The sequence below is a fragment of the Heloderma suspectum genome, chromosome 17 (assembly GCF_057233095.1).
Source record: "Heloderma suspectum isolate Gila_16-S chromosome 17, 16-S_ref, whole genome shotgun sequence".
NCBI classification, from domain to species: domain Eukaryota; kingdom Metazoa; phylum Chordata; class Lepidosauria; order Squamata; family Helodermatidae; genus Heloderma; species Heloderma suspectum.
This window is the reverse complement of record NC_139474.1, coordinates 11,310,303-11,337,620: the sequence shown is the minus strand read 5'-3', so window position 1 is coordinate 11,337,620 and position 27,318 is coordinate 11,310,303. Positions and strand designations below refer to the sequence as shown.

The 27,318-nt window shown below is 46.0% G+C and overlaps 1 protein-coding gene across 2 annotated transcripts in view; it reads right to left on the bottom strand.

The window, feature by feature from the left end:
* ASH1L (ASH1 like histone lysine methyltransferase) overlaps positions 1 to 27,318 on the bottom strand; it is an 81,830-nt gene that overhangs the window by 51,295 nt on the left and 3,217 nt on the right. For both annotated transcript variants that reach the window (XM_084824751.1, XM_084824752.1), the window contains exons 2-3: positions 22,043 to 22,561; positions 118 to 4,936 (exon numbers count right to left, since the gene is read on the bottom strand). In XM_084824751.1, the coding sequence (XP_084680877.1) occupies positions 118 to 4,936; positions 22,043 to 22,465 (5,242 nt within the window). In that variant the 5' untranslated portion in view covers positions 22,466 to 22,561. The remainder of the gene's footprint in view (positions 1 to 117; positions 4,937 to 22,042; positions 22,562 to 27,318) is intronic.

Sequence of the window (27,318 nt, the reverse complement as noted above, 5' to 3'; positions counted from 1 at the left end):
CTGTTCATGACCCCAACCTAGCCCTAGAGTGCTCTTTTCCACCTTCTGCTTACATATAGGAAGCCTGTTTTAAATGACACTTAAAGACACGTGCAACAGGAGAGGCCTCTTTCTTACCTGACAGGGTTGGCACTGCCTTCTCCATAGGGGGCAAGGTCTCCTTACGGAGGGGTCGGCCTAGGGACGCTTCCTGGGGGCCGAAGAGTCCCGAGCCATCGGACAGTTTCTTACGCCCGCCGGTGCTGGCTGAGCCGGTGGCCCGGCAGCTGCCTATTGCACTGGTGAAAAGGTTTGTGTGCTCGTCGCTGCTGGCCGGCTCAGAGCTTGGCGTGAACCTCCCCAAGGGCAAGCTAGGCGGAGCATCGGAACAGTCAATCTGCAGAGGTGTCTGCAATCCCAGGGCGTGGGAGTGGGGCTCTGCTGGCTCCCTCCGGACCCACTGCTCCTCCCTGCCTAGCAGGCCTTTTGCGGGGGACAGGTGCGGGCAAGCCAGATGACACCGGTGCTTCTCCTTATGTTTGTACCTCTCGCCGGCTGCCTCCTTCCCAAAGCGGTAACGCTTCAAGGACTCCAGGACAGCCCGGGGGGGGCCGCTGGGGGCCAAGGGGTCTACAGCAGCCTGTGGCTGCTCCGAGGAGCGATGCTCACGGTGCTTGTGGCGGTGCCGGTGCTTGTGTTCCAGCATCCAGCCGTAGGCCATCTCGGGTGGGACGCTGGGGTGGTAGGTGCTCATGGAGAGGAGGGGCGCCCGGCTGGCTGTGAGGAAGGCCTCCTGGCGCAGCAGCTTGTGCTTCTTCTTGTGGTACTTGGCAGGGTTAAGGAGCAAGTGGCCAGCATGCATGTAAGATGGAGGGGGCAGCGGGGCAGGAAATGAAGGGGATGGCGGAGGGGGGTAAAGGGTCGGTGGGTACCGTCCGTAATAGCCCAAGCCAATGGGAGCAGCTGCGAGGGGAGAAGGAGAGTAAGGCATACTATAGGAGGGGTAGAATCCGGTACTGGAAAGGGGGAAACTGAGGCTATGCATGAAGGGCATTTCTGCCATGGCCTCCCGCATCTTTGGGGGCCGGCCTCTCTTCTTCTTCAAGTCAGGCTTTCGGATGTAGTGCAAAGGATCCAAGGGGAAAGTGGGGTGGGTGTAGAAGCTGTTGAAATTGATGCGGAAAATGGTGGGCAGCAAGTCCCGGGGGATAAAATGGTGGCTCCGGTGAGTGATCCGGATCTCGCTCAAGCGGCTTATCAGCTCCTCTAGTTCTGCCAAGAAATCGGGGTCCTGCCTGCCCCGCAGCTGCGGGTACTTCTTCTTCCTCTTCCGCTTTTGCCTCTTCATTTTGTCGTAGGCCAGGTAATCGTGGCTCCGGCGCTTGCATTTGTGCTTGTGCTTTTCCTTGAGGCTGCTGAGCACTGTCGAGGTCTCGGGGGGCAGGAGGGAGACGTGGTCAAAGGAGTGCCGGCGCTTTTTGGGGCCGCAGAATTTCTCCGCCCTGTCGGAAGTGCTGTTGTTGTCGGTCCCAATCCCGCTGTCGCTGGGAATTGTTTCATCGCTGTGGGACTCGCTGATGGGCGAAGGCGTGGCTTCCTTCAATGAGCTGAGCTCACTGATGTGGGATGGGGAGTTTGGGAGAAGAGTAGGTGGGGAGAGTCTCCTCCGGGCTCTTGAAGCCTTTCGCATAGCCAGGGTCTGAACCACACTCCCCGGTCTGGAGTGGAGGTGCAGGTACGGCACGGAATTAGGTTCCACAAAGCCCATGTCGCTGCTGATGGGGCTTTGCCCCCCACTCATGCCCGAGGACTGCGAACAAACAGGTGAGGGAAGAACCTCGGGGTTATTAGTGGCTGAAGGCAGCAAAGGCGGCACCACCTGCCCAAGCACCGTCCCCGTTGCCTGCTGGGCAGACTTTTCAAGAACAGTCAAGCTGGAGGAATTAACAGCCAAGATGCCATTCAGGACAGCTTTCGGCTTCCTGCCTCGCCTCTTTCCTATGTAGATTGTTCCTTTCTTGCTGACGTTGATCTGCTGGCCTAGTTTGGAACCAAATGTGGCAGCGAAGGTCGACACCGTCGTGTGGAACTTTGATTGCACTTTCCCTTTATTTGGTTCTGCCGCAGTCGACGAGAGGATTTGATTCAAGAGCTTCTTCCGCTTTAACGTCTTCATCTTGTTGATTTTTCTGATGATGGTTTTCATGAGCTGCCCACTGCTGCGCTTGGATTCCTTTTGGTCTGGTTCTACCTCAAGGTCAGTCATGCTGCAGGCACTTGTTTTCCCAAGCTCCTCAGGGCCTCCTAACTGGTTTGACCTTTCAAAGAAATCCCCACTCTGTTGCTGGTCGCTTTCAGACTCCAGCTTGTCAGAGCTGTCCACATTGACAAAAGGCGCCACAGAGAGGACAGGAGGCGTCATTTTGATCCCTGACCTGATCTGTCGTTTTGGCCGACCTCTCTTCTTTGGGAAAGCTTGCTCTGCAAGGCTCTGCCGAAGAGAGGGAATTTCGACCTCCGGGTGCAACACTGGAGGCTCTTGCTCTTCCTTTGACTGCACCGAAAAGACCTTGGAGGCAGGGATCTTCAGGGTCCGCTTTGGAGGGCCTTCCAGGTGGGGCATCTCTTTGGATTTTGACCTGCCCCTTTTGGATTTGTACATTTCAGGTAACAAGTCATCTGAAATACACCCGATGGAAGCCTGCATGTGGGCACTATAAAATTTGTTGGACTCCTTCTCAACGCTGTTTAGCAGAGTGAGAGATTGCATGCTACCGGACTTGCTCAGCTTCGGTAAATGGCGTTTGACGAACTCATGCTCTGCAAAGGGAGGCGGGCCTGTGCTCTTAAAAAGCTTGGCCTGGTCTAGGCTACTGTTTGACAGTGCACTGCAAGAAATATTTTTGAAAAGCTCAGGCCTTCCTAATTCTAGACCTTTGGGAGGTCTGCAGCTGCTCCTAGAGACCACCTTGGTCCAGCGTGGCTTCCTTCCTTTCCTCTTCTTTAAGGGCTTTGTTTGGGGGCTACCACTGCTGTTGCTCAGGGTTTCCACTCCTTGGCATGGTTTCCCAGATGCAGTCATAGCACCAATCTTGAGAAAGGGCTTGTTGTTAAATAAGCTGGAGAAGCTAACCACCGAAGGGGCAATAGCAGCACGGATGTTTGATTCAGTCGCCAAGGTAGGCTTTTTGCCTAAGGTGGGACTCGGTTTGGGGTCATCCGTGTGCGTAGAGTTAGAATTGTTTAATTCTCTACCCACCCCTTTGCTGGAAGGATGAGAGCCAGGATTCGACTGCCTGTTCATACTTGAGCGCACGCTGTCAGAAGCAAACGGGGTCTTACTAATTTGCTCAGAAATTCCTTCTAAGAACTCAGGCGTGTTATTTAAATGCAACGGGTTGGAAGCTAGCTGAGCCAAGGTTGCTGTGGGGCTACGGGTTAAAGTAGTGACAGATGCAGCTGGGGAGGGAGATGGGAGGCCCCCCTCTCCTACAGCACTAAATGGAGATTTGGCTGTAGATATATCAGAAGCACCTCCTGCTGTCCTGAAGTCAGGGGAAGTGCAATACACTGGCAGTTGTTTATCATGCTTAGATATTTCAGAAGTGCCCCTTTCACTGGCAGAAGAGGTTTCCTGCTGAACGCAGCCTCCTTCTTTGCCTCCACCTGAGGCTTCTTTTTGAGCTGACAACTTTTCTGGGATGCTTTCTTTGCTCTGTCTTGCAACATGCTTTTCAAAAGGTTTACTGTTAATGTTGTCCTTCAAGAGGCCTGGAGGTGCAGGACTTTCAAGACGTGAGAGGTTTGCACCACAACACCGCTTGAAGGGCTCTGAGGAAGGGCTAGCAGTGTCGGTTTTCAGAGTTCCTGAGTCCTTATTAGCCAACCCACACAGACTGCTGGTCCCTGCCAATTTCTTCCCAGAGTCCTTAGCAGTCAAAGTAGCTGGAATGCCAACCCCCAGTGGCTTCTTTCCAGACTCTTTAGTAATCAACCCAATTGGGCCGCTAGCACCCAACGGCTTCTTTGCAGAGTCTTTGTTAACCAATCCACTCGAAGTGCCAAACCCTGGTAGTTTCTTTCCAGAGTCCTTGCTAACCAATCCGAGTGGGCCATCTGACCCCAGATGTTTCTTCCCAGCATCCTTATTAAACAACCTAATTGGACTGCCAGGAACTGGAAGCTTTTTCCCAGGCTCTTTATTAACCAGTCCAGGAGGACTGACAGCGCTTAGCTTTTTCCCAGAATCCTTGTTAACCAATCCAATTGGACCGGTAGTCCCCAGCAGTCTTTTCCCAGACTCTTTGCTGATCAGCCCAACTGACATGCCAGTCACTAGAGGTTTTCTTACACTTTCCTTGCTGACCAATCCCACCGGAGAGCTAAGAACTGGTAGCTTCTTCCCACAGTCCTTACTAACTAGCCCAGCCATACTGGGACACAGCCCTGGTGGCTTTTTGCCCCCGGAGTCCTTGTTGATTAGCCCAGCGCTGTTACTAGTCCCTGGTGATTTCTTTGCAAACTCCTTGCTACCCAAAGCGACACCCATGTTGCTGCATCCGGGCTGCTTCTTTACAAAGTCCTTGGTAGCCGAAGCAGTTGCAGCTCCAACTGTTGCCAACTTCTTTCCAGAGTCTTTAGCAAATCCAGAAGCAATTCCAATGGCTGGCTTCTTTGGCTTTGTTTTGGAAGACTTCAATGGAGGGCAAGTTGCAATAAGTTGAGCCAGTTTTTCTGTTACTGTAGGTGGGCCGTTAATCTGAGCTCTGTCCTTTGAGTCTGGATCGCGACTACCGACTGGAGCAGAGAGTGCGGAAGTCGCATAATCTGTCACTTCAGAACGGAGTGGTGAAAGTTTCTTCGAAAATGGGCTGCTCTCCCTAGGTCTTCCCTCCACTGTGGAACTCTCAACCGCTACCGCAGCTTCTCCGGCCTTCTTGTACAGCTTCGATGGGTCCTACAAATTAAATGGAAAAAAATCTTTAAGCTTCCAGATAACAAAGAAAAATGTATCCCCCATCATACTGGTTTACACTGGCAGGACTAGGAAAAATATTTCTAGTTCTAAGGCACCAGAACTAAAATGGTGTGTGCCAGGGGCAGCATCCCATTTTGAAAGAATTGATATTTTCTTAACCCCATCTATTGGCACTGTGAACAAGGCCTTGCTATTTGATAGCATTTCTATTTGCAAAGAACTGCAAGGTTGGCAACCAGGGGCCAAGGGAAAGAGAACGAGGCACCCATGGGGCAGGATGGAGAATGGGGAATGGGGAGAAATAATCACACCAACAGTGATTTTGCTTTCCATAGAGATGAATGAAACTCCTACTAGCTTTGTTAAAAATAGAGTGTGTGTGTATGGGGGGGGGGGCAGAATGGGTGTGATTTCTCAAGTGATCTTGGAAAAAGAGGCATAGGTGGGAAAAATAATCTATTTCACATTCCTAGAAGGCAGCTTAGAAGTTTGATGCTGAAGTTACCAAGTACTAACATACCACAGGGTTCATGGTAGGTGCCCGCATGTGGAGGCTTCTGCCCCAAATCTGGTCTTCAATTGCTGAGCTTAAGATGAAGAAGGGTTGGGAAGGGAGTGATTCTACAGCCTTATGAACTGTTGGCTGGGCACTTTGTGGGAGAGAAGGTTGGAGGTTCGGCCTGCATTCATGCCTTCCTCAAACAAACCCTCCAGCAAAACTAGCTGCTGACCAGGGCTTTGAGAAAAACCAGTTACTTGGTAAAAGACTGCATTTTTTTTTCGTTGTCAAATTCTTTTACTATTTGAGAGCACACCCATATCCTATTACCAAGATTGTACAATTATTGACTCAAAGGAATTCTTTCATTCATACATTTCAGTAATTAATATTTCATTCACAGCACCTCAAGCATGCTGGGGGATTTCCAGAACACAGAAAGGAACAGCCCCTGCTCTGCCAAGGAGCTTACTGTCTAACTGGAGACATAATTTAGTATACGCAAGGAAGCATAATAGGAAAGGAAACACATGGGGCACGTGCTGCTACAGGTGGGCTGTAAATGCTCTCAGAACAGCAGCAACATCTCAACAGCAGGCCTCAGAAGGTTGAAGGCAGCTAAAGAGGATGAGCAGGCAAGGAAGCCCTGGCCAACGGAATAGCAAATACGAAAAGAGACACAGCTTCCTTGACAGATCAAAGCCAAGCATGTGTGGCCCAGGAAAGTAAAATGCTAAGTTGATGGTTAGCAGAGTAAGTCTATTACTATTTACTCAAAACATTTATACCCCACCTTTCTATCAAGTCTAGTGCTCTCAAGCCAGTTCACAACAATTTTTTTTTAAACAATCCACTACAACTACAAGGTTAAAAAAAAACAGAAGGCAGATCTAGCACACAAAAAACAGAGAAACAAAAATAAAAATATGCTTCAAATTCTGCCAAAAGCCTGGGCAAAAACATGTTGAATTATATAAGAACTAATAATGCAGGTGCCTAGTGAATATAGGTGGGGAGAGTGTTTCAGAGTCTGAGTGCCACAACAGAAAAGGCCCTGTCGGTATTAGCTAAGCACCTCACCGCCGAAGGTGGGGCAAGGCCGTGACAGATGACCTTAAAATATGAGCAGATTCATATGGGAACAGGTACTCCTTTTGCATACCCCAGTCTCAGAAGTTTGTGTCACTGAAGGTCAAAACCAGAAACAGACTAGTAGCCTGCGCAGGTCAAGCACTGGCAAAAAGAAAAAGAAAAAGACCTAATCCACAGATAGCCACCATCTGTGTGAACAGAATGCTGGACTAGATGGACCCTGGTCTGATCCCACATGGCTCTTCTTATGTTGTGCACATGTTCCAAATAGCCTCTGGTTAATATGTGATCACAGTAAGTGGTCAACCATAATCTGCACAAACATAATTTGCACATCAGAACAAATAATTAGACTACAAAAACCAGAAGCAAGCCAATAAAACAAATCCACAAGCAGGTAGGAACTAAAATAAACCAACGGCCTGGCAGAACAGGTGAGCCTTAACTGCCCACTTAAAATATTAATGAGGGGGCCACTCTAACCTCTCTTGGGATTTTTGGAGATTGGGTTAAAAGCAGGTCCCTCACAAGTCTTAAAAGGGAGAAGTTTACTAGCAGCCACACAGTTATGGTCTGAAGAAAGAGAGTGCAGCAACCTTGCTGAAGCTAAACTGTTGTTGGTCTGGTCAGAGCCTGGAGATTGCCTGTGCGCCACCTGTACTCTGCCCTTAGTTCCACCTTGGAAGAAATGCAGGGTATAAAAGTAAGAAGCAAACAACGAAACAAAACGAAGCCTCTATTGGGAAGATTCAAAGTGTTTAAATAACACAACCACGGCCTCTACATTATAAGCCAGTTAAGGCAATATCATGGCTCCTGTATTTCAGATGGGGAGCGGAGGCTGGGAGAACAGCAGCTTCTCTAAGGCCACCTCTGAGACCGTGGCTGAGGTGGGATGACACAGGCCTGGGAGGGGGCTCGCAGCTCACGCTCTTAGCCACTATGTTACACCATCTCTCAATTAGTGTCCAATTTTAGAACGGTTGCAGGCTCCATATGGCAGACTTTGAACTCCTCCCAAGCTTTCTTTCTCATCCCGCCAACTGCTTGCCCTGAACCCTAACAGGCTCCGTTGCTACTCCAGGCCCTGCTGTGACAGACAGAGGGTAGATGCCTCTAGATCCCACTCAGTTGTTTACTTTGAAAGCTGCTGGTGCTGGGGGGATTTTGTAGCGGGGGGGGGGGGGAGTCTGGCACCAAGCCCAGCCTCGCAGCTGGAATAGTATGCAAAGTCTTGTTGGGAGCCTTATAGTTGCAAGGAAAGGAGGGTTCTGCTTCCTTTGCATACACGTATGGAACAAGCAGCTGAGGAGGCAGCCACAACCTGCCCTACAGCACTGAAGTCAAAGCTAAGGGCCCATTCTCATTCCCAAAATAGCCACCACGGGTGCTCGGGGCTCCCTTACATGGCAAAAGGAACAAGTCTGTGAGTTGCTGCTCCTGCACAGGGCAGGTATGCTCAGCAGAGCGCAGCAAGGTCTCCAGGGATAAACATTACCCTGAACATGCACCATAGCTTGTTTGGGCAGGTTTTTTCTGATGTGCTATCCTCAGTGCTCTCTCACCCCCAGCTTTCACTTTCTTCTTCTAGACTTAAGACGGGCCACAGACAGCAGACTTCATATTTTACTTCCTCTTGTTGTGTTCGGGTAGGGAGGAGGAGAAAGCTCTCCAAGCCACCGCTGGCATGGCATAGTCCTTGGGAAGCATCCCCACCCATCGCTAATGCCATCAGCCACTCACTCCAGGACCGCCAGTAAGGCAGCAGACGGAACTGGGCTCCAGAGCCATCAGCATTCTGTTTCCATGGAAAGCCTGGCAGGCTGAACTCTGTGCTTTGAGGGTGCCATCAAGGCCCGCCTGAGCATTCAGTCAGGAGACCCCAAGGGGTCCTATAAAGCCCTGGCCTCAGAGCTTGCTCCTCAGTCCAAGCAACTTGTCTCTGGTGCAAGCACTCCGCTTGCCCAAGTTCCTTCCCCTGATCCTTGATTGCTGCTCTGGAACCCAACCCCTTCATGTTCCTCTGATCCTAGACTGCTGCCTTGGAACCTGGCTTGGCCCATATGCCTGCTTCAGGCACACTTGGAGTGCCAGTCCCCCACCCCCATCCCAGAACCCCTTGCCCTAGGCCAACCCCACAACGATCCTCCACAGATGCTCTGCAGCTCCTCCAGCCTGGCCTCTACTTCATTCCCCCTGTATCCTGGACCCTTCCTACACGCAGTTTCTGTTATTATGGTAACTAATGACTTGGATAGCTTTTTGAAAAAGGACCAGAGAAGATCATGAAGAATAGATGGTTTACAGGTATGATAGCTAAAGGGAACCTCCATGCAGAAGGTAACATTCCACATATTTACATGTGAACTGCTTAGGGATTTTATTGTATTAAGGGGTACAGAAGTATCACAAATAAATAATTTCCTCTGAATGTGTGATGTTGGGGGCAAACAACAGGGGCAGGTGTCAAAAATTATGCTCACCCTGGCAAGTGTGAGAGCTTCGGCTATTGGGCGGTATAGAAATAAAATTAATTAATTAATTAATAAGTGTGGTGCCACTTGAGTGTGACAGCTGGCCAGCCTTCCTCCCAGCTTTGAAGCTGCAGAGGTGGGCAGATCATCTTCCCAGATTCAAAGCTGGGAGGAAGGCTGGTGGTTGTTTGGTAAGATGTGTGGCCAAGGGGCCCAGAGAGCTGTGGCAATGCAAAGCCAAACCGGACCTTGCCCCCACCTGTCTTTCCTGCTCCAGAATAGGGGAAGCGGGGCGAGGGGGAGGACTGGATACTGCTGCTTGAGAGCGCTCAGGGCTCCTTCAAGTAGTAGTGTTCAAGCCTGCATATTCCCCTCCCCACCAGCCTTTCCCTTAGGAGAGTCTGGCAGGGCGGCTCAGAGGGGAGGGGCTTGACAGGCCAGCCAGCAAAGGTGACCAAACATGGCAGCTTCCCGAACAGGGGATAACCATCAGGTCCATGCCCTGCTTGGTAGCACCCAGAGGCACCTGGCTGGCCACTGGTAAAAGCAGAAAGCTGGACTGGATGGACTTGGGGTCTGATCCAGTAAGGCAGTTCTTACATGCCTATTAGTTCTACTAGCTAGAAACCTACTTGCTAGCCTAAATTTATGAATTGCCACAAACTCACTGGGTGGCCTTGGACAAGCCACTCTTCTTGAAAGCCAGTGTACTGGACAGATTTTTAGGACTTACATCAGGGAGACCCAGGTTCAGATTCCCACTTGGCCACGCAAATCCCACTCGACTTTTGAGCCATCACTTTCTCTCAGCCTAACATGCCTCACAGGGTGCTGTGAGGAAAATACTGGGGGCACAGCCACACATGCCACCCTGAGCTCGTTGGAGAAGGGGCAGGACAAAAATTCATCAGTAATTTCTCTCTTTCAGTTCCGAAACGCAATACGGGGATCAACAAAATCAACCTATCTCACAAGGTTGTTATAAAGATTATCGCGGTAACATCTATGACGTGCTTTTAACCCTCTGAAGTGCTACACAAATGCAAAATATTAGTATTATGATCCAAAGCTGTGCAGATATTCCGCAGAATTCTCTGTGGGGAGCGGCTGTCCCCTTCTCCTGAATGCCAGCCTCTATGCAATCATATGGAAATGACATGCAAATTAGCTGTGGCCCTATGAGCTTGTAAGCTAGTTCTACTTAATCAATGCTGTTTCCCTATCCTGATTAGATCAGGATTACCAATGTTTTTTTTTTTTAAACTGACATCAGCATGAACTATGTGAAAAAACCTTGGGGCCCAAATGCATGTAAATGTAGGGCACGATCCACTGGGAAATTCTCCTGCACAGTTATTTATTTATTTATTATTAAATACATTGCTGAAGACAGCTTCCCAGTGGATTGTGCCCCTTGGTTCAGGTCTGTGTAATTCCCTCTCTGCTGCTCTTAAGGAAGCACCTGCTGCAGACGCCTTGCCTTGCCTCAGAGTAAGGCCGCCTCTAAATCTACAGCACACCACAGAAAACACTTGGGGTTCACTGACTGCACAATCCCAAGCTGGTTTCAGCCTTCCCCTCACCTTGTCTTTGAATGCATGGATGTGAAACACACACAAACACCTCTCTGAACATATCTTTGTTTAGGTGCCCCTATGACAGAGCTTTGGCTCTGAAGAAAATGCAGTTCCCACCACACAGGCTCTTTTCCTCGCCAGCTATAAAAGCTGAAGGAGGGAAGTCTCTTCGTGTTTGGTCACCGTTTGCCCTGCAAATTTTTAGAAGCAGGCTGCAATAGAGCCAGGAGTGGAGAGCCTTCTGTAGCATTCACCTGTATAGCCAAGGACGCTGCAAGGATCGGGAGGATACCTGTGCTCAGCAGTTTCGAAGGGAAACGGGGAGCTCTGAGAGAACACAAGCAGGTTCCATCTTGTTTCATTGTCTCAACTGCATCACGTTACAGCTGTCAGCGCAGAGCTTGTTGCTGTCACCTTCGCGCCTCCACATCATCCCCGAGACCGGAATAGTCTCAACGCTGTTCGGCTATAAATAGGTAGAATATTCCAGTGGCTGCGTTTGCCCATCTGCGCCTCAGGCAACGAACTGCTCTGCTGCTGCAGGTCCTGGATTGTGATTTCCCAGGAAAGCAAACCAATACCTACCAAGCGGCTGAGCATGTTATAAATGAAGACAAAGAAGGCAAAAATCTGCGAGGCCCTGGGCAGATGCGTTGGTACGCGGACAAAAAGCAGCTTAAATGGACTGTAATAAAAGCCCAGGCAGGGCTGAGCATGTGAGGTTTCAACTGCGCAAGTATCAGTTATGGAGCAAATTTTGACATTCTGAGAATCTCTGCTTTCATTCTTATTTATTTATTTATTTATTTATTTATTTATTTTAAGACAAGCTTCTAGCCCTCATGGTTGAAGGAACTGGGTGAACAGTGCTCTGGAGATTATTCTGTTGCCTTGCCTTCTCCTGTAGCTTCTGTTCCCTATACCTGGTTTAATTTGAAGCAGAGCCAGCCGTGAAATGTGATTCACTAAGAAGAGAGTGCTTTTGAGTATATACAGAGTACATTTCTGTCCCCAGTGAGGAAAGTTAAGCAGCCACTATACGTCTGCTATTAGGGTGCAGAGTTTCTAGGTCAAAGGGTGTGGCTTAGAGCCAAGCTTGAACCACAGTGGCTACCACATTAGAAGTCAGCCACCGGATTAATCCAGAAGATAGACCAGGCTGATTGTGAAGAAAGGAGTTCCCAAATAATTAGGGGCTCTTGACAACCTAGGGTAAGCGATAAGGCAATTATCTCCAGTATGCTGCAGGAGGTAAAGTTTAAAAATGCCTGCCATCACAATGCCTCTGTGCACATAAGTGGTTAACAAAAGCTGATGATTGATGATATCATCAACCCAAAAGATATCAAACCCCTGAAACAGAATTGGGTTTCCTTCATGTAAAGGAGCCCTCAAAGTCTGGACACTCTCTCAACTCTGATAGACTCTAAATGATTTAAAGAAAGGATTTCAACATCACATATTTTATTGCCATTTGCTGCCAGCTCCAATTCTGAATATGCAGAAAAGGGGTGGGGGTGAGAAATGAAAGCGATCTATTCAAACCGTACAGTTTGGCATTTCTATGTCTCAATCATTGTTCACACACACCTGGCCAAGGTTACCAAAAACCCCCCACCAAGTAACAGAACCTCATGCAATTATGTAAAAAAATAGGCGGGAGTTTACTGTGCATCATACACTGCCTTGCATCCTCTCTTCTGGCCTCTCGGATGGCCAGACTTAATCCCTCTTGTGCCACCAGAATTTTCCTTGTAGAAGGTATACTTTCAAAATTGAGAGACACCTAGGTAACTCTACTGTACCGCGCAAGGTCCAGGTTCAATTTTCAGCTTAGCCCCAGACTCATTAGCAAATTCCACCTCAGTGCCTGAGGCAGAAAATCCAGAGGGCACCCCCAGGGATAAATAATACTACTAAACAACATGACAATTTGCTGCCCTTTCATGACACCTAACATCTGCAGCCTGAGGCAGCTACCTTACATACCTTCACTGCATTTCACACACTTCCCATAGGAACATAAGAGCCCTGCTGGATCAGACCAAGAGTCCATCTAGTCCCGCATTTTGTTCACAGAATGGCCAACCAGCTGCCCATGGGAAACCCACAAGTAGGACATGAGTGCAATAGTACCCTTCCGCCAATGTTCCCCAACAACTGGTGTCCATTGGCAGACTGCCTCTGAAACTGGAGGTAGCATATAGGCATCAGGACTAGTAGCCACTGATAGCCTTCTCCTCCAGATATCTCTCTGAATTTGTCCAGTCCCCCTTTAAAGCCATCCCAGTTGGTGGCCATCACTACATCTTGTGGAAGTGAGTTCCATAGTTTAACTGTATGCTGTGTGAAGTCCTTCCTTTTATCTGTCCTGAATCTTCCACCAATCAGCTTTATGGGATGACCCCCTTTGGGTTCTAGTATTATGAGAGAATGTAAGATTTATGAGCCAGGGCAAATAGGATGTGGTTACTGGGGAGATGTCAAGATTAAATATAGACATGTCGGGTGTCAATGAACTGAAATGGACTGGAATGGGCCACTTCACATCAAATGACCATCAGATCTACTACTGTGGACAAGAGGACCACAGAAGAAATTGAGTAGCCTTCATAATTAATAAGAAAATGGCTAAAGCAGTGCTTGGATACAATCCAAAAAATGACAGAATGATCTCAATTCGAATTCAGGGTAAGCCATTTAACATCACAGTGATCCAAATATACGCCCCAACCACAGATGCTGAAGAAGCAGAAGTAGATCCGTTCTATGAGGATCTGCAGCACCTACTGGATTGTACGCCAAACAAAGATGTTATTTTCATTATAGGAGACTGGAATGCTAAGGTGGATAGTCAAACGATACCTGGAATTACAGGCAAGCATGGTCTGGGAAAACAAAATGAAGCGGGACATAGGCTGATAGAATTTTGCCAAGACAACTCACTGTGCATAACAAACACTCTCTTCCAACAACCTAAGAGACGACATTATACATGGACTTCACCAGACGGGGCGACACCAAAATCAGATTAACTACATTCTTTGTAGCCAAAGACGGCGGACATCTATGCAGTCGGTAAAAACAAGACTTGGAGCTGATTGTAGTTCAGATCACAAACTTCTTATTGCACAATTTAGAATCAGACTAAAGAGAATAGGTAAGACCCACAGATCAGTTAGATATGAGCTCACTAATATTCCTCAAGAATATGCAGTGGAGGTGAAGAATAGATTTAAGGGACTAGATTTAGTAGATAGGGTTCCAGAAGAACTATGGACAGAAGTTGGCAACATTGTTCGAGGCGGCAACAAAAAACATCCCAAAGAAAAAGAAAATCAAGAAGGCAAGATGGCTGTCTGCTGAGACACTGGAAGCAGCCCAAGAAAGAAGGAAAGCAAAAGGCAACAGTGATAGGGGGAGATATGCCCAATTAAATGCAAAATTCCAGAGGTTAGCCAGAAGAGATAAGAATTATTTTTAAACAAGCAATGCGCGGAAGCGGAAGAAGATAATAGAATACGAAGGACAAGAGACCTCTTCCAGAAAATTAGAAACATCGGAGGTAAATTCCAGGCAAAAATGGGTATGATCAAAAGCAAAGATGGCAAGGACCTAACAGAAGCAGAAGAGATCAAGAAAAGGTGGCAGGAATATACGGAAGATCTGTATAGGAAGGATAATAATATCGGGGATAGATTGACAGTGTGGTCAGTGAGCTAGAGCCAGACATCCTGAAGACTGAAGTTGAATGGGCCTGAAGAAGCATTGCTAATAACAAGGCAGCAGGAGATGACGGTATCCCGGCTGAACTGTTTAAAATCTTGCATGATGCTGCTGTCAAGGTGATGCGTGCCATATGCCAGCAAATTTGGAAAACACAAGAATGGCCAACAGATTGGAAAAAATCAACTTATATCCCCATACCAAAAAAGGGAAGCACCAAAGAATGTTCAAACTATCGAACAGTGGCACTTATTTCACATGCCAGTAAGGTAATGCTCAAGATCTTGCAAGGTAGACTCCAGCAATTCATGGAACAAGAATTGCCAGATGTACAAGCTGGGTTTAGAAAAGGCAGAGGAACTCGAGACCAAATTGCCAGTATCCGCTGGATAATGGAGAAAGCCAGGGAGTTTCAGAAAAACATCTATTTCTGTTTTATTGACTATTCTAAAGCCTTTGACTGTGTGGATCATCACAAATTGTGGCAAGTTCTTGGTGGTATGGGGATACCAAGTCATCTTGTCTGCCTCCTGAGGAATCTGTATAACGACCAAGTAGCAACAGTAAGAACAGACCACGGAACAACGGACTGGTTTAAGATTGGGAAAGGAGTACGGCAGGGTTGTATACTCTCACCCTACCTATTCAGCCTGTACGCGGAACACATCATGCAACGTGCTGGGCTTGATGAAGCCAAGGCTGGAGTTAAAATCGCTGGAAGAAACATTAACAATCTCCAATATGCAGATGATACCACTTTGATGGCTGAAAGCGAGGAGGAGCTTATGACAAAGGTGAAAGAAGAAAGTGCAAAAGCTGGGTTGCAGTTAAACCTCAAAAAAACCAAGATTATGGCAACCAGCTTGATTGATAACTGGCAAATAGAGGGAGAAAACGTGGAAGCAGTGACAGACTTTGTCTTTCTAGGCCCAAAGATTACTGCAGACGCTGACTGCAGCCAGGAAATCAGAAGATGCTTACTTCTTGGGAGGACAGCAATGACAAATCTTGATAAAATAGTTAAGAGCAGAGACATCACACTGACAACAAAGGTCCGCATAGTTAAAGCAATGGTATTCCCCGTAGTAACCTATGGCTGCGAGAGCTGGACCATAAGGAAGGCTGAGCGAAGGAAGATAGATGCTTTTGAACTGTGGTGCTGGAGGAAAATTCTGAGAGGGCCTTGGACTGCAAGAAGATCAAGCCAGGCCATACTCCAGGAAATAAAGCCAGACTGCTCACTTGAGGGAATGATATTAAAGGCAAAACTGAAGTACTTTGGCCACATCATGAGAAGACAGGACACCCTGGAGAAGATGCTGATGCTAGGGACAGTGGAAGGCAAAAGGAAGAGGGGCCGACCAAGGGCAAGGTGGATGGATGATATTCTGGAGGTGACAGGCTCGACCTTGGGGGAGCTGGGGGTGGCGACGGCCGACAGGAAGCTCTGGCGTGGGCTGGTCCATGAAGTCACGAAGAGTGGAAGTGACTGACCGAATAAACAACAACAACAACAACAAATTATGAAAGAGGGAGAAAAATGTCTCCCTATCCACTTTCTGCACACCAAGCATAATTTTGTACACCAGATGTTGTAACCTTTCCTCATAGGGGAGTTGCTCCAGCCCCTTGATCATTTTAGTTGCCCTTTTCTGCACTTTTCCCAAGGACATCTAGGATATCCTTTTTTATGTGCACCAACCAGAACTATACACAGTGTTCCAAGTGTGGCCACACCATAGATTTGTATATTTATTCCAATTTATGCAGGGAATAATTATCAACCTTACAGAGTTATACTGTACAGATAAAGGTTACAAAATGCTCGGGATGTCAAGGCTGCATTTGCGTATATAATTTTTACTCCAAAGATAAGTTTGGAATTAACAAATCACCCCCAAGGCTCACAGTGCAGAAAATAACCACACGCTAAAAATAACATTATAGCCATCCCACACTCCCATGCAATGTGTAAGGCACCAGAGCAAAACAAATCCCCAAGAATTACTGACCTATGCTAGTCATCTGAGGCATGAAGTCCCAACATTTGTGAAGCTTTCTGCCTGAAGGACTTACTCACCATGGGTAACTATGCAAGTGACTCTTTATAAGGCCAGCATAAGAGTGCCTGTAGGATACATGGCTGGCTGAGGAAAGCTGGGAACTGTAGTCCAACACATGTGGAAGGTGCCAAGTTGGGGAAGCCTGCTGTTTGTTGTTTATTCGGTCAGTTGCCTTGGGGGCAGTGACCTTTAAAAAAAAATCTTTTTTCTACATTGCTTGATTTTTTTAATGCACATTGTAAATAATAATAGGACTTAGCAAGGGCAAACAGAGGCACTTAACTAGCAGTTAAGCTGGGCATATCAACATAAGCGAAGTGATTTGTTAATTCCAAACTTATCTTTGGAGTAAAAATTATATACGCAAATGCAGCCTTGACATCCCGAGCATTTTGTAACCTTTATCATCTGTACAGTATAACTCTGTAAGGTTGATAATTATTCCCTGCATAAATTGGAATAAATATACAAATCTATGGTGTGGCCACACTTGGAACACTGTGTATAGTTCTGGTTGGTGCACATAAAAAAGGATATCCTAGATGTCCTTGGGAAAAGTGCAGAAAAGGGCAACTAAAATGATCAAGGGGCTGGAGCAACTCCCCTATGAGGAAAGGTTACAACATCTGGTGTACAAAATTATGCTTGGTGTGCAGAAAGTGGATAGGGAGACATTTTTCTCCCTCTTTCATAATTTGTTGTTGTTGTTTATTCGGTCAGTCACTTCCACTCTTCGTGACTTCATGGACCAGCCCACGCCAGAGCTTCCTGTCGGCCGTCGCCACCCCCAGCTCCCCCAAGGTCGAGCCTGTCACCTCCAGAATATCATCCATCCACCTTGCCCTTGGTCGGCCCCTCTTCCTTTTGCCTTCCACTGTCCCTAGCATCAGCATCTTCTCCAGGGTGTCCTGTCTTCTCATGATGTGGCCAAAGTACTTCAGTTTTGCCTTTAATATCATTCCCTCAAGTGAGCAGTCTGGCTTTATTTCCTGGAGTATGGCCTGGCTTGATCTTCTTGCAGTCCAAGGCCCTCTCAGAATTTTCCTCCAGCACCACAGTTCAAAAGCATCTATCTTCCTTCGCTCAGCCTTCCTTATGGTCCAGCTCTCGCAGCCATAGGTTACTACGGGGAATACCATTGCTTTAACTATGCGGACCTTTGTTGTCAGTGTGATGTCTCTGCTCTTAACTATTTTATCAAGATTTGTCATTGCTGTCCTCCCAAGAAGTAAGCATCTTCTGATTTCCTGGCTGCAGTCAGCGTCTGCAGTAATCTTTGGGCCTAGAAAGACAAAGTCTGTCACTGCTTCCACGTTTTCTCCCTCTATTTGCCAGTTATCAATCAAGCTGGTTGCCATAATCTTGGTTTTTTTGAGGTTTAACTGCAACCCAGCTTTTGCACTTTCTTCTTTCACCTTTGTCATAAGCTCCTCCTCGCTTTCAGCCATCAAAGTGGTATCATCTGCATATTGGAGATTGTTAATGTTTCTTCCAGCGATTTTAACTCCAGCCTTGGCTTCATCAAGCCCAGCACGTTGCATGATGTGTTCTGCGTACAGGCTGAATAGGTAGGGTGAGAGTATACAACCCTGCCGTACTCCTTTCCCAATCTTAAACCAGTCCGTTGTTCCGTGGTCTGTTCTTACTGTTGCTACTTGGTCGTTATACAGATTCCTCAGGAGGCAGACAAGATGACTTGGTATCCCCATACCACCAAGAACTTGCCACAATTTGTGATGATCCACACAGTCAAAGGCTTTAGAATAGTCAATAAAACAGAAATAGATGTTTTTCTGAAACTCCCTGGCTTTCTCCATTATCCAGCGGATACTGGCAATTTGGTCTCGAGTTCCTCTGCCTTTTCTAAACCCAGCTTGTACATCTGGCAATTCTTGTTCCATGAATTGCTGGAGTCTACCTTGCAAGATCTTGAGCATTACCTTACTGGCATGTGAAATAAGTGCCACTGTTCGATAGTTTGAACATTCTTTGGTGCTTCCCTTTTTTGGTATGGGGATATAAGTTGATTTTTTCCAATCTGTTGGCTATTCTTGTGTTTTCCAAATTTGCTGGCATATGGCACGCATCACCTTGAAGCAAAAGGGCTTTAATTGATTTGTGCAGTTGTGCCTAATTGACAGGTTGAGTTTCCCAGGTACCAAAAGGAATACCTATCTTTATAACAACTGCCCGGAAGTTAGGGATGGGTAAATCTGTCAGTTTTGCTTTCTCCTGCATTTGAATGTTTTAAAGCTCAAGTTCTTTCTCTCCCAAATATGAAGAATTTGGCAAATGTTTGGTAGATTCTTATCAAAAACAGACTGAAACAAAATTCTCACCTATCTGCACCAGCCAAATTCAGTAGGTGCAGCTATTCCCAGCATGAAGAGGATCATGATATACCTGCCTGCCATACAGCTGTTCAAGATGAGGAACCATTCTGGAAAATGAGGTGGCAACCCTAATTAAGCACTAACATGGTTGATTACGTAAGGATTCAAACTCAGACTTATGATCAAAGCACTCAAAGCCCTGGGCCTGGATGGACAAACCTATCAGTTTCGGCTCCCACATTATTTTTCTTTTAATCTCAAATTCTTTTTGCCCTGAATATGGAGAACTTGGCCAATTTTGGAAAATTATTATCAAAGTCAAACTGTGACCAAATTTGCACCCATCGGTACTAGATGTTATGGCCATCTGCCAATGCTCTTCTTCATTGCCCCCCGCTGTTGGAGGTGAGATGGGTGGTGACCAGGGAGAGGAAAGTTTTAGCTGGGCACTCTGGTTATGGAACCCCCCCGCCTCAAAATGCTCACCTAACTCCTACTCTGTTACCCTTTAGGCATTAGCCAAACCCTTTTTTATTCTGCCAGGCCTTTCAGATCTCAATCTGCTGTTTTCATTAGTGTTTTGCTTTTATGCTGATTGTCTTTTACACTTTTACTGAATTTGTTTATGCAACACCACCCTGGGATCTTTCCTTGATGGAGGGCAGTATATAAATTCCTTAATGGATAAAATAGTTTCCATTTCCCCCCTATTTATACACACATGCCAACCAGCAACATCATTAGGGATGTTAACCTGATTAAAGAAATCTCAGCTGATCAATCATATGAGTTTCAATTGACTGATTGATCAAGCTTCCTCAGGTTTGCATGCAAATAATAAGAAAAGGTCTAAAGAAGAAAAACATGTTATTTTTAGGTGATGGCATACCGTCTAATATATTTATACGAGAAAGAGGCATTCTGTCTTCAATCTAAGATGGCACTTTCAATCCGCAACTTCTTAAAAAATGTCAATCAAATCGTTTTTAACTTGATTAAGGGTGCGATCCCATGCATGTTTAGATAAGAAAAAAATCCTACAACTCCCAGCATTCCCCAGCCAGCATGGCTAGTTGGGGAATGCTGGGAGATGTAGGACTTTTTTCTGCCTAAACATGCAAAGGATTACGCCCTTAATTGATTACACATTGCAGCCTCAGTCATTTATCTAGCCTAATCAGTGCACATGATGCCTTAGAGGAAGGATGGATAACCCTGCTGTAACTGAACTCCAACACCCATCAGCCTCAGTCAGCATGACCCATGGTCAGGAATGATGGCAGTTGGAGTCCAGCAACATCTGGAAGGCCACAATTTCCCCATCCCTGCCTTACAGAGTTACAGAAGGAAGACATTCCTGCCTCAAGGAGCTTACAATATAAATCTCAACAGATGAGAGGAGAAGGTAACAAGAGATGTGCAAGAGTTGTACTTTTTCAAGAGCATTCCCACTCTGATGTCACTATCCTCAAAGGTGAAAAATCAGTCCCGGGGGCGGGGGGGAGATGACCCTGAAGTCATGAGGGTTGGGAAACCAAGAATGTCCCCCTTTTCCCCCCTACGATGACCAGGCAGCAGTTCTACTGAGGATATACCACTTTGCTAATTTTAGCACAGTTACATACAGCAGCAGAGTTTGGAGAAGGAGCTGCTGGAAACGAATGGCCCAGCTTACATGGAAAAGCATCAGGCAGAGCCACAGCTTATGGAAAGCGATTAAACCAAAATTGCTCATAAAGTTTCAAGAAGCTGGTGAATACATGGCAGATTTTACCAGGCTGCCCAGTTGTGGAATTTAAAAAAGCCCTGGATTTCCCCATGTTTTTACAATCATTCTGAAAAACGGAACACCGGTCTGAGCTAGTAATGCTGTCGTGTTTAATGTAGAAGTGTTCACATGGAATTATAGTTGCTTTAACAACTAGGTTCCTCTGTGTAAGGCAACAGAAAATGTATAGATAAAAACAATCAAATCAACAACAGCCCTTTTCCCATGGAATTGCGTACTCTGCAAATACTAATTCATACCATTACTTCCAGGACTGGTTTGAATCTAATGTTTTTCCTGACTATTCATGACCAAACAAACATAGCCACTATAAACACGAGATTTAGCATAATGGTTAAAGGAGCAACATGCAAGTCCCTCGTATAAATCTCAACAGTGTCATGAACTCACTAGGGAGCCTCAGACAAATCCCTACCAGACTCCCATCTGTATTATGGAGATAATATTACTAGTCTACATTTTCAGTGTTCCTGTAAAGATGGCTGAGATAATGTATGTGAAACACTTTAACACATAAATAAGAAAGCATTCATATAAATACTACTATTATGGGGCTACCTTAAAGAAAACAATTTGATGAGTATTGTAGGCAAGGATGGATAACTTCTAGGCCAATCAGAATAGAGGTGACAATGATGGGTGTGTCCCCCTCCCCCCCCCATCTGAAATCCAGGTTTTCAAAGACTTGGATATTTTGGTGAGGACAGGGAGAAAATAGAAGGAGGATGAAAGAGAAGTGGGAACAGAGGAGTTTTGGGGACAAGGGCCAGGATGAGGGAAAATGAGTTCTACAGGAGACTAAAATGACACACACACTGGAAGTTTCACTCAGTCCCTCCGCTAGCTTCTGAGATTTCACCAGGCAGTTCCCATACATCTTCTCAAGACACAAACTCTAGAATAGCCTTCCCCAACCTGGTGTTTTCCAGATGTCCTGTATTGCAACTCCCATCATTCACAGCCAGCATGGATGCACCAGGGGCACAGCTAACATCGTTTTGCTTTTTAATAGAGGGGATGGGGGGGTAGGGAAGAGAACAGAGAGAGAAGTAGAAAGCTGGACCCATGTAATAATAAAAATTAAAACTGGGTCCCATGTCGCAGGCTGGGGGTTAAAGGTGGGTAATGGGTCTGAAAAGATTGAAGACTACTGACAAAGACAGGGGTGGAGAATGTGTGGGCCTCCAGCTGTTGTTGAACTGCAACTCCCATCAGCCTCAGCCCAGCATAGCCAATGGTGAAGAATGGTGGGAGTTACAGTCCACCCACATCTGGAGGACCACACGCTCCCCATCCCTGGACTAAGAGCTCTCTTTTCCTTTCTAAGTCAAAAAATGAATTCAAATTCTCCAGAAGCCAAATTCTGCCCTATATATCAGACCCCATGCTTACACAGCACTGGTGCCTACCAGTAAGTGGTACCTACAATCCTTTTGTTCTCCCCTTCATAGTTTCCTCTACCCGCCCGCCCGCCACCACTTCCTGATGGCATGATCTGGGAACTGCAATCACACAGAACAAGCATAACTCACTTGCTTTGCAGGGCCAGGGTCATTTTTCTCATCGGTCATCTTCCCAACTTTCTGTGCCCTCCTGGGCTGCTTGATAGTGGTTTTTATGGCAGGCCGGCATACATAATTTTCCAGGTTCTTAGGGGGTTTCTTAGTTCTCTTAGCTTGGAGGCCAATTTTCAGTTTTAAATTTCCCTCCGAAAAGTTTGTTTCCTTCACAGAAAACTGCTGCTGGGCATCCGACAGACCCTCATCCTTGCCAGCCTCATCACCACCACTCCCCTCACGACTCCTCTTCTTCTCTTCCTCCTCCTTAGCACTACCATCTACCTCTGCCTCTCTCCTGCCTCCAGCCACACCCGTAGCAACCGCAGAGGGGCTTTTCCCAGAAAACCCTTCAGAACCAGAACCCAGCCCTAACATAGCAGTATTCTGAGGGTCCATCACAGTACGTGCTGTCGCAATTATTTTTTAAAAAACAGAACAGGCCTACGGTCCGTAGGCAGATCTTCCCAAAAACTTGTAGCTGGCATCTTCTCACTGTGGGAGAAACACAAAAAAGAACACAGTTAGAATAGGGATTATTCAAAGAGCCACAAGAATGGAGATTCAGGATTCTCTGTTTTGCAGTAGAACTGAAAAATGAAACATAGGTCTTGCAAGTTACGTCCACAAAGTTACTAGCACGTCTACACAAATCTATCTATCACAGCCATTTAAAATACAGAAGAAAACCAGGTTTTCAAACTTTTTCAAGCCTAGTCCCCTGGAGGCAATTCTCCTTTACCACAGCTGATCAGGCAGGTGGCTACTTGCAAATTTGTAGCAAACAAAGGACCCATACTTCAGTCCAGAGCCCCATGCATTCCTGCATGTGCAGGTTCCTCTGTTCATATTTTTTAGATATGGTAAGCGGTATATACATCAAATAAACAATTTGGGAGAGATTCTCCATGGCAGAGATATCTGTTATTAACAACTGCAGCAGCAGCAGCATTTATATCCTACTGCTCCTGCAAAGAGCACAAGGTTTTTTTTTTTCTTATGTCTGAGACAGGCACTGTTTTGATAGCCATAATGGGAAACCCATTATGGTGCAGAAAAGCTTATAAAAGTTAATAAATTAAAACAATGCATCCATAGAACAGCCCCCTCTGTTATAATAAATGGGGAAGCTTGGGAAGAGGAGCTTCATGAACTCGTAAACTGGATCCATTGCATTGCGGGAGAAGGGAAGCATAATGTCAAAAGGTTCTTAAAAATGAGAAACAAGGTTCTTGTCCTCATGATTTACAGAAGGGGTGGGGACCGTATGTCCCCCCCAACATTGTTGGATTACAACTCCCATAATCTGGGGAGGGGCTGTGGCTCAGTGGTAGAGCATCTACTTTGCAGAAGGTCCCAAATTTGATGCCCAGCATCTCCAGGTAGGCTGGAAAAATCCTTGCCTGAAACCCTAGAGAACTGCTGCCAGTCAGTGTCAACAATATGGGGCTAGCTGGACCAATGGTTTCTATCAGTATAAGACAGTTTCCTATGTAATCCCCAACCACTGGCCAAGCTGGCTGGGGCTGGTGTGAATCTGGAATCCAAAAACATCTGGTTCCTCACTCCTGATTTACACTTATGTTTGAAACGGTGAAGATACAGGCAGAAATTGAATAAAGGCTCCAATGTTCAAGGCTTCTGTGCTGTATATGAATATCTGGTTTTTCTATACAGGGTTATCCATTTTTGTTTGTCTCATGCATTTGTATGTTTGATTAAAATTGCACTGATACTGACTTTCCTCTCTTCTACCCAAAGCTTATTTTATTTAGGCAGCTGTCAATCTGGATTGTCAGAAGGCTTTTTTTTAAAGTTACAAACACGGTTGGTAATTAATTACTATTACAGCTGTAATTGCAGTGCTGTTTTCTAAGTGTTTCTATAGTGGCGCACTTGTTGTTTAAGTGTTTGCTGTTAAGTGCCTAGGGCAGCCCTCTTTCATTCACCCAGACTGAGTCCTGATGCACAAGTCTCCCCGATGCCCTCTGGTGGTCTCCTCCTATAGCATTGCCTCTTACCAGGTGAGCCTGAGGAGGAAGCTTTGAGCTTTCCAACACATCAGGGATGACCACAGTCCCTAAGGCCTTAGAGACACACACCAAAGCCCAAGAGCCCCAAGTCGTCACCGCCTCTTCTCCAGTTCCAAGAATGCCCCCTCAACTCCCAAGCGCCTGTCCTTCACATTCATCTGAACACATTTGCTAATAATAATTAGCACATGTACAGTGCTTTTGAGTGTTCAAAGTGCTTCAGTGCATTACCTTGTTGCATTCCTTTCAACACTAAAGGTAGGTCAGTATTATTTATTGCAGGTGGGGTGGGGCTGAGAGAGAGTGGCTTGTCTAAGGCCACCTAGTGAGTTTACGGTAGAGGCAAGATTTGAACTGGGAACGTCCTGACTCATATTTCAGTCTCTTAACCATGGTACTGTAGCAGCTCCATTACACAGCAATATCCTTCTATGCCCCAAGCAAGCCACCTTTCCCTCCATCCCCTACCTGACCAGCGCTGCCTCTTCAGCTCAGGTTCATCTGGAAAGATAGACATACGAACTAGCACACACAAAAATTGCAGGTAGCCATCTAAGACCATTAGAAAAAAAGTCCAAAAGTAGCAGAAGGGCAGTATCTTTATTTGTCCCAATGAAAACTATCACAATGTAGTGAGCAAGCTTTTGCATTCCCCACAACCCTTCTTCCAGCTGGATTAAGAGGGACTCAAAAGCTTGTTTACCACTCTGCGATATTTTAGTATTTTAGTTATTAATATTAATAACAGTATTACTACTGCTACTTTTGGAATTTGATTTTGAGGAACTCACTCAGAAATGAATGAAGGTTTCAAACCTGGCAGCAAGTGTTGAATCCCCTAAGTGACAAGGAACCTAGGTTTTCCTTTCAATTCTTGGCTCTCTGTCCCAAAACAGGTGAGAAGGGAAACTGGGGAAGGAATGCTCCATTACACATGCTACTAGGGGCAACTCTGTCTAATTCTATTCATCACAACATGAAGAAGACTTATGGATGTCACTAATGTCAATGCTAAGCATATATACTGGGAAATATGAACCACTAATTCAGGTTTTTTAAATAGCCGTTTACTTGGCTGCTTATAGCAAGTAAAGATCTCCTATAGGTGACCAGATATGAATGCTTTTATAAACTGGAAGAGAGTTGGGATTTCCCCTGACCAAGACTGCTGATGAGCCAGAAACCATTTGTAGGTTTCTGTGGGCAGGCTGGTCAGTATAATTTTTCATGGGCCAGTAACTTCTGTAAACTTGTTTGCAAAGTTACAGTAATTTCATTAGGACCAAAGCTGCACTCCTATGCACACTTACTTGAGAGGTCCCACTAACCTCACTGGGGCTTAATTCTGACTAAACATGCATAGGATTGCACTGAAAGTACATTCACATGCTTATGACTGCAGCCTTGGTAAAGCATGGAATGTTACATACCCCAGTTATTCTCTCTCAACTCAGGTAGAGAACTAAAGGAATCCCACTGGAACCTATTTGTCATTCAGAACTATTTCTCTGTCCAAAATTTCATCCTATGCCAAGGTGGAAACTCTCAGGTCATGTGGTCCACACCTAAGAATGTAACCTTTTAACAATCCTGATCCCTAATTATTTACTGGAACAGCAAGGGATTTTAGGATTTTTTCAAGCAATTCGCTCTAAATTAGCAATGAGGAACCTTCTACCTAGGGCACGTTTCCCCCCAAAATGCAGATCCACCGGTAGAATAGCTCCTCCAAAAATCTAAGCCTCGCTATCAGCAACTTTTCTTACCAATTCCAAAAGCTGAACACAAGAATATAAGAAGAGCCATGCTGGATCAGACCAAGGCCTATCTAGTTTAGCATTCTGTCCCCACAGGGAAGCAACTGATATTGGGAGGCATATTGCTGGTAATATTTAGCCATCAAGATTAGTAGCGACTCATTAGTAGCCTTATCTCCATGAATTTGTCTAATCTTTTTTAAAGCTGCCCAATTTGGTGGCCACCACTACATCTTGTGATAGTAAATTCCATAGTTAATTTATGTGCTGTGTGAAATAGTACTTCCTTTTGTCTGCCCTCTCACTTTTTAACTTCATTGGATGTCCCTGAGTTCTTGTATTACTATTGGGGGGGGGGGGAGCTTTTCCTTGTGCAAATGCCAATATGAGCCAGAAGAAAATACTGCTGCTGTGTTGGTCCCAAACGAGACAGATGCAATATCTCTTCTGCTAACAACACTGATGTAGGAATACACAAGCTTTTGAGTCACACAGAAGTCAATCAGCAGACATTCACAAGTCCATTCGCCAGCTCAAGAGTGGCAAGCGTACCAAGCCATCTGGCAAGCAAGACACCCAGAACCATACAGATTCATATCCTAGAGGTTTCACTTATACGGTAATTTTTGATCAGGTAAGAAACCACAGGAATCCCTTTCAAGCCACAGGAGAGACTCACATTGTTTCTTACCTTCCCCATACCCCACACAAATGAGAAAAGAGCCTACCTCTCTCCATGCCAGACCTGAGGGAGGGAAGGGGACTGGTGGCAACCACAAACAATGGCTGGCTAATAAGTTAAGCCAACATTTGTGGGCAGAATGGTAAGGGAAATGGTTATGAGCCATACAGAGCAGTCAATAAGGGATGAGGGAGCAGTTGTTCACCTAGTGCACCCCTCTGCACTCTCAGATGAGAAACAGAAGGTCGAATAAGTAAGAGAACCAGTGTGGCAGACAGGAGTGCTGAACTGGAACCAGGTTCAAATCTCTGTACGTCTCAGCTGAACCTAACTCCCCTGAATGTTGCGAGGATAAAACGTTGTAAACCCATGTATACCATCTAAGATCCATGGAGGAAGGTGTGCTAAGTCAATAAGCACGATTTAGTTCCACACGAGCACCAACTCTGAATGTCATGTAACTCCTCACTGAAAGAGATGCACGTATTTTAGCTTTCTAACTTTATACATTCATATGTCAAGTCACAGGCCCTTAACTTCTGAAAGGAACATGGAAGGCAGTCCTAATTGAATTTAAAGCATTTTTACCCCACTCTTCAACCGAAAAGGCTTGCAGAGTGGCTTAAAAAGTCTACTAATAAGGCACTCAAGAGGTTCCAGAATAGAATGCATTGTTCTGCTGAAAAACACATGAACTATAGGCTCAGTGACCGAGCTGGGAACACCTAATTCTATAGCAATAATGAATCTAAGGAGGTGCGGGCTTAATCACAGTCTGGA